Raw genomic sequence first — 7,571 nt, 5'->3', positions numbered from 1 at the left:
CCCCCGATTCCCCAATGCTGTTCCCCTCCCCCAATTCCCCAATAAAAATCTAAAACAAAAAAAAGAACAAAATAGGTCAATAAAAATGACACTAAGAAGAACTATCCCAATAACTCCAAGGCAGGAAAGGAGCAACAGGAACACAAAACAAAGTGAATAAACATAAAACAAATAATAAAATGGTAGACCTAAATCCAAACACATCAATAAATATATTAAATGTAAATGGTCTAAACACACCAATTAAAAGACTGTCAGAATAGTCTTTTATTCTGACATGCCCCAACTATATAGTGCCTACAAGAAACTCATTTCAAATATAATAGGTCATTTAGAAGTAAAATGATAGGCAAAGATATATCATGTAAACACCACAGCAGTTGTAAAATAGACTTTGCGGCAAAGAAAATTACTAGTCAGACATTACAGAATGATAAAAGCATCAATTCACCAGGAAGATATAACAACCCTGAATGTGTATGTACATATCCACAAATCTTTAAAATATGTAAAATAAAAATTGACAGAACTGAAATACATAATTATAGTTGGAGACTTTAATATTCCCTTCTCAGTAGTCAACAGAAATATTAGGTTGTATATCAACAAGGATAGAGAAGTACTGAACAATACCATCAACCAAATGAATATAATTAACATATGAGGTGTGATAGAAAAATATGGTGAATGTTTAAATAAAAAAATGAATTATAGTGAAAGCCACATTGCCATTAATCCCCCTCAAAGTACTCCCCCTCACTTCAAACACACTTATCACATCGTTCTTGCCACTTTCTAAAGCAGTTGTGGAAGTCCTTTTTTGTGAGTGTCTTTAGTTGTGCTGTCATGGCTGCCTCGATGTCCTCAATTGATTCAAAACCTTTACCTTTCATGGTTATTTTGACTTTGGGGAAGAGCCAGAAGATGCACGGTGCCAGAGTCAGTGAATAAGCTGGATGAGGACACACCACAATGTTTTTATATGATAGAAATTGCCGTACCAGGAGCAATGTGTGACACGGATTGTTGTTGTGATGGAGGATGAAGAAAAGACACTCATGAAAGAGAATTTCCAGAACTGCTTCAGAAAGTGGCACGAATGACAGAAGTGTGTTCAAAGTGAGGAGGAGTATTTTGAGGGGGATTAATGGCAACGTATCTTTTACTGTATTAAAGTTTTTTTTAAACATTCACCATATTTTTTTTTATCACACCTCATATATAAGACACTCCTCCACTCCAAAACAAGAGAATGCACATTCTTTTCAAATGCACATGGAATATTCACCCAAGATAGATCATATCCTGAGCCATAAAATAAACCTTAACAAATTTAAAAGAAGAAACTGAAATCATATAAAGTATGTTCTCTGACCATAATGGGCTCAGACCAGAAATCATTTACTGAAAAATAACAGCAAAATCTCCAAAAACTTGAAAATTAAACATACTTCTAAATCAACTGTCAGCAGACATTTTCTGTAAAGGGTCAGCTAGTAAACATTTTAGGCTTGTGATCCATACAATCTCTATTGCAAATAATTAAACTCTGCTGATACAGCATAAAAGCAGTCGTAAGCAATACATAAACAAATGAGCATAGCTGTATTCTAATAAAACTTTATTTACGAACACTGAAACGAATAGCAAGAGCTCCACATCCATATACAAAATTTAATACTCACTCCTACTCTGAATCCACATAAAACATTTATAAAATAATTCTCTTACCATAGTTAGCCCAGGCTGCATTCCAGCACGGATGGCCTCTATCTGTGTATGAGTGAACTGAATTGTATTACTGCAAATAAGAGTAGATAAAAAGTTGGTTGAAAATACAGATGAATGACATTTAGTAAAAATTTACACAACAATGACCAGAGGTCCAAACATCTGCTCTGCATTTGTCCTGTTCTCCCAATTTCTTCTCTCCCGCTACCGAGTGTGTGTGAGTGAGTGTTGTGTGTGTGTTTGGTAAGAAATATATACAATGAAATCTACCCTCTTAACAAAATGTAAATGTACATTACAGTGTTGTTTACTATAAGCACAATGCTGTACATCAGCTCTCCAGAACTTTCACATCTTATAGGACTGAACCAACCTCTCTGAATGACTCTGACACTCCCTTCCATAGACCAATTAAAATTGAGCCTTGTGGAAAGAAAAGACTACAGTCACTTTTTAAAACATTCAGCCCATCCCAGACCTCATTTCGGAGTGTCCTGTTCTAGTTCCCAATCAAACACCAAATATAATGCCACTTGATTAGCTATGGCACACATGCATAAGCATAGCTGCTATATGTAACATATGGTCATGAAGTAAGAAGAACACTGTGCCCAAATTAAGGCAGCCGTCTAATATTTTTCTCATAGTACCTGGAAATGTTTCTTTTTGAAATATGACTATGGAATGGCCAAACATGTCTGAGCTACTCAGCCAACTGACAGAAGGAAAGAGGCTGTAGTGACAGGAGTTTCCTGGGATTTTTAAAGAATCACAAAATTTAAAAATATTACCCATCTATTCAAAATAGCAAAGTATTCATTATTACAATTAGCATCGATAGTAAAATTACCGTTTGGGTTGGCTGTAGGGATAAGGACCCCTATTAGGAATAACATGAGGTTCAACAATTAAGATCTTTGCCTCTTCAGTGTCTTCATCTTCCTCATCTGCATCTTTCCTTTTCTTCCCTTTTCCACTTCTTGCTGGAAAAGTTATCCTACAAGATCAAAACCTTCATTCAGTTTTCCAATTAAGAATGATTTACCAAGTGCCTATCTTGTGCATGACATTGCACAGAGAATGATCAGATCAGTAAGAAACATCTATGGCCTAAAATAACTCACTATCTGTACATAAATTCTGAAAAAAGAAGATTTAAAAGCACTAAGATGTGTGTTAAAGGTGTTCAGATTAAAAATGGTCATCTGAATAACGGAGTATCAAATAAGAAGGATTTATATCCTTGTGTCACATGTACTGTAAAGTGCTTTACACAATGTCCTTCATTTAATCGGGAGAGGTGGCATCTATTAATAAAATGAATTTCAAAGAATTCAGACATACAAACATGGGATGGAAGACATTCCAGGAAGAAAGAAGTAACAGGAGAAACTCAAGTACAAGTAGCCAGTTTTGCTGGAAAGTAGGATACAGTATAGACAATTAGGCTAGAGAAAAAGGCTGGAGTCTTGTTACGACACCTTTGGAATATCAGGCCTTTAAGGCACAAGTTCTTAGCCTAGGGTCAGGGATACCTCAAGAGGCAACTCCCCATGGGTACCCTGGGAAGTCAATGACTACTTTAAAATTAAACTAAAAAATTACTTCTCTATGTGCACTTTTTCCAGTCTTTCCTCCTATTCTGAAAGGATAAATAATATACTGTCCCCCCCCCCACACACACACACAATGTTAAGAACTAAAGAGGCTAAGATGTCAGCCCTTATTTTGATAAGCGACAGGAAAAATTAGATTTTTAACCAGAGAGTGGGATGATGATCACAGTAAAGCATGTAATGGGCTCAGGGAGGGAACACAGACAGGAAAGACACTGCCACCATAAAGACTGAAGGTGTTGAGGGCTAGCGAGGCAGCAGTCAGGGATGACATATAAAGAAATTATCCTTAAGGCAGAATCTACAAAACATAGCAGGAGTTATGTTATAGGAGTAGAAAGATTCAAAAATAATGCTGAAATTTCAAGTTGTGCTGACTAGAAGAATGATTTTTGCCATTAATAGGATTAGGAAAACATGGAAAAAGACTAGGTTTGTGTGTTTAAGGGTACATGTTTTTAATATGTAGATTATTATATTTAGACTTAACAGTTAAAAGCTGTATGTGCTAATTTCCAAATAAGAAAGTAAGCACTCACTACCACCCGTAGGTTACTGAGTGCTTTGCCGCTAATCCTTACGATGGAATTCAGGGAACAGCAGTCAGCGCTTCAGGGACTTTGTTCTAGTTCTACTCAAGTTTTAAAACCAAAGCTCTTTTAACATTAAATACAACTATACTGTAAATATTTAAAAGTTGTGAAAGCAAGCAAGGTTATGATACTTTTTCCCTAAAAACAAAAAAGTTCAAAATCACATGGCTCTAATCTATTAATTAGGAAATATATCAGACTAGCATTTCTTCAGTTGAATGCTATAAATATATTTATAGCATTTGTTGTCTTCAGACAACAAGCACTCACCAATCTCTTAAAAGGCATGAGGCTACTTTTATTGTGGTCTTAAAGTAGCTACTACACAAAGAATTAGAAACAGAATCAAATAAAATCATTTTATCCAGTGATTACATGGTGAACGTAAAGACTGCCCGGACAAAATCCAGGAATGATACTCAAAACTTCCTTTAGCTGCAGTCCTGACAGCCTAACTCAGACTGACTACAGACAGCCTAAAGGAGTAGCTCCTGCTCTGACTTTACCTGAAAGGGGGTATCTGGAGGGCTGGCTCATCCACAGTTACTTTAACATTATGACCAGGAAAGCTAGTTTTTAAATGCTCAATGGAGAGAAACGTGTCATTGAAATCCAGGGTGGCGATCTGATTGGGCATTTTTGAATAATGTGCACTACTTGGATCCCCATAGCCTAGAATGATGTCATGCAGCCAGTCAGGTACCACACAGTCAGTATTCATCAGGTTCCGAATGGTCTCCAGCACAGCCTGTCAGTAAAAGGACAGAAAAGGATTCATCACGAAGACATCTCAAACATTTGCAGTTCAGTGGAATGCAGAGCTGGCCGCGCTAACCCAGAATTCCCGAGTGTTTCAGGGCAAGAAGTTATTTTCTGCTGACAGGTGCTTGGCTAGACTGAATCAACAGCTATATTTTCAGCTGACACCATACGCTGAGTTAAACAAAAGACCAAACTTAGCAAGAACAGTTTATCCATTAGGAGTTCATTTAGACAGAATGTCATAAATGAGTTTTACCACTTGACTTCTGTTGAGTAGCATGAAAATCCAATCAGGTCTGCACCACAGCAAAAAAACATTATAGAACAAACCCTTAAAAAAATGCTTCCTCTTAGAAACTACTGGAGTTTTCTCCCCTTTATATTCCATAGTTCCTCAATACTGAGAACACACACAATCAGAAGCACATTAATGTATGCCTTAATTGTGAAACACGTCACAATTTAAAAATATTAAATTTTTCTGAATTAAAATTTACTGGGGTGACAATGGTTAGTAAAATTACATAGGTTTCAAGTGTTCAAGTGCACAATTCTGAAAGCAACAAAGGAACAAGACAAACAAAGAAACAAAAACTCATGGACAGTGGTTACCAGGGAGTATGGTGGGGTATGGTAGAAGAGGGTAAAGGGGGTCAAATATATGGTGATAGAAGGAGAACTGACTCTGGGTAGTGAACACACAATGTGATACATGGAAATATTAAACTTAGCATTGTTAAAAATAAGACATAAAAATAAAGTGAAAATGATTAAAATGAAATTTCAAATTTCAGGATGAAAGAATCAGGACTACAATAAAAGGTCATTATATAGTTAAAAGATACACTGTCAAAATTACTAAATACTAAGGCAAATTCTTGGACTTTCCAGTCATTATTTCAACAAAATCATCTATGGAAATCAGAAAGCTAGACTATTCATTCCTCTGGAGGGAGACTGTCTAGGTGGAGGCAACCCTATGTGCAAAGGCGTGGCTTATTAAAGAACAGCAAAAAGGTCAGTGCGACTGGCAGGGAGTGAGCAAGGGAAAAGTGTTAGAAAATGATGCTGGAGAGGTAGCCAGAAGACAGGTAACGAAGGGGCCCCTTGGGTTATGGTAACAACTTTCTACTGTAAGGAGAAACCTTTAAAGAGTGCTGAACAGGTATGCAGGCATAACTGACATTCAGTCGCTATGTGGAGGGGCAGCCAAGCATGGCAGCAGGCATGTGAGAGATGAGGGTGTCTTGGACTTGGCATCAGCAGAGGCAGTGAGCCAATCAGGCTGACTGGAGAACTGGATGTGGCGTGTGAGACAAAAGAAACCAAGGATACTTCCATTGTTCTGTCTTCAACAACAGGGTGAGATGGGGAATAAATTCCTTTGCATGTGAAGCTTTCTCTTTTTAATCACAACAATAGATAAAAAAGGTAATAAAGTGATAATGCTGAAGCAGCACTGTGTTTGGGAGAGAGAGAAAGGCACTTGTGCAAAAGCCAGTGTTATCCAATGCTAGAATTGCTCAATGTTTAAGTTTTATAATACAGTTTCACATAATAATTTCAGAAGTAAAACCCTTTACTAAAAGTTCATTTAAGAAGTAAAACCCTTTACTAAAAGTCCTTTTCTCCACAAAGTTATTATAAAAGTAAAACTCTCTCGCCCTCAAACTTCCCTTTTCCCACTAATGAGTAAAGTATAAATACATTACATCAGAGTAATTCAGAGCTCTGAGGTTCCACATCGGTATTCTTAAAGAGATATGGAAGTACACCTACTTTTGATTCAAATAAGAAGTCCTGGTAAACAGATAAACAAGCAGTTTTCCTCACCTCACAATGGGGGCGTAAACTGAGTATCTAATATACAAAAAGCAAGGAAGGAGGCTAACCTTTAAAACAACACCTGGATTAATTTATATTTTAAGTGTCTAAATTCATCCAAAAAACCCCCCACCAGATTTAGCGAATGAATTTCCTTAAGTTTTTATATTTAATCTATGTTAAGAATTTAAGAGGATTGTTTAGAATCAAAAAGAAGTGATCACTGTTTTCTTCACAAATCATTTTTAACCTAGTTATCTAAGCATTTATATGTTAAAAGTTGTTCAAAGTAGTTTTAATTCTATAGCCCCCAATTACCTTAAAGTTATTCTCCTTTGGTTTCCTCCTCATGATTACATTGAAGGTTTCATACACATCTTCTGCCCCATTTTGTATAGTATTGGTCATATCTTGTTGATACTGGTTTGGATCCAAAAACACTCTGAATGTTCTTGACTCTCCTCTAAGATTGGGTCTAGGTTCAGGTCCTGAACATTTTGAAAAAGTTTGTTAAATGAAATATATACTTTTCAAATATCAAAGTAAGTTAGCAGTTATTTCTTTTCTAGAAATGATAAGTAAACTGTCGGGACTTAGACTCCAGCCATTCCTCTGGCTAGAATGCTTTCCACTAATCTATTTCAAATTCCAAGAAGCTGAAAATATTTCTCCTTTCTCTATATTCTTACTGTTTCTTCCCAGAATAATCATGTACTGCTTGTGATGCAATGCCATAAAATGCAATTATCTGTCTATGTCCTTAACTAAAACAGGAGCCTTAAGAAGTCAAAGAACTTTACTTCAGTGACTTGTAGCTTTTGCTGCCACCTTACATGCAGTAACTACACGGCTGACCACTCTTCATCCTTCCACAGTGTGTACCTAATGTCACTACTACGAAAGGAAATTTCATCTACTACTAATGGCTGGAAGCTCAGAGCCTTTTTCTTGCCTCTTTGCCTTCTCTCTTTTTGTCTTAGACCTCCAACTCTGTTCCCATTCTGTGGCCTTACTTTTATTCCAACAATATCTTCCATTCCCTTCT

General features: G+C 36.6%; 1 protein-coding gene across 1 annotated transcript in view; it reads right to left on the bottom strand.

Annotated features, from left to right (window-relative positions):
* Positions 1–7,571, bottom strand: part of AQR (aquarius intron-binding spliceosomal factor) — a 100,690-nt gene that overhangs the window by 38,213 nt on the left and 54,906 nt on the right. Inside the window, exons 17-21 of the mRNA XM_019649186.1 lie at positions 6,845–7,014; positions 4,447–4,688; positions 2,582–2,728; positions 1,732–1,801; positions 1,630–1,634 (exon numbers count right to left, since the gene is read on the bottom strand). Of these exons, the coding sequence (XP_019504731.1) occupies positions 1,630–1,634; positions 1,732–1,801; positions 2,582–2,728; positions 4,447–4,688; positions 6,845–7,014 (634 nt within the window). The remainder of the gene's footprint in view (positions 1–1,629; positions 1,635–1,731; positions 1,802–2,581; positions 2,729–4,446; positions 4,689–6,844; positions 7,015–7,571) is intronic.

This window comes from Hipposideros armiger, unplaced genomic scaffold, assembly GCF_001890085.2.
Source record: "Hipposideros armiger isolate ML-2016 unplaced genomic scaffold, ASM189008v1 scaffold_130, whole genome shotgun sequence".
Lineage (NCBI taxonomy): Eukaryota > Metazoa > Chordata > Mammalia > Chiroptera > Hipposideridae > Hipposideros > Hipposideros armiger.
Note: the sequence above shows the minus strand (reverse complement) of the source record. Positions and strands in the feature narration are given on the sequence as shown.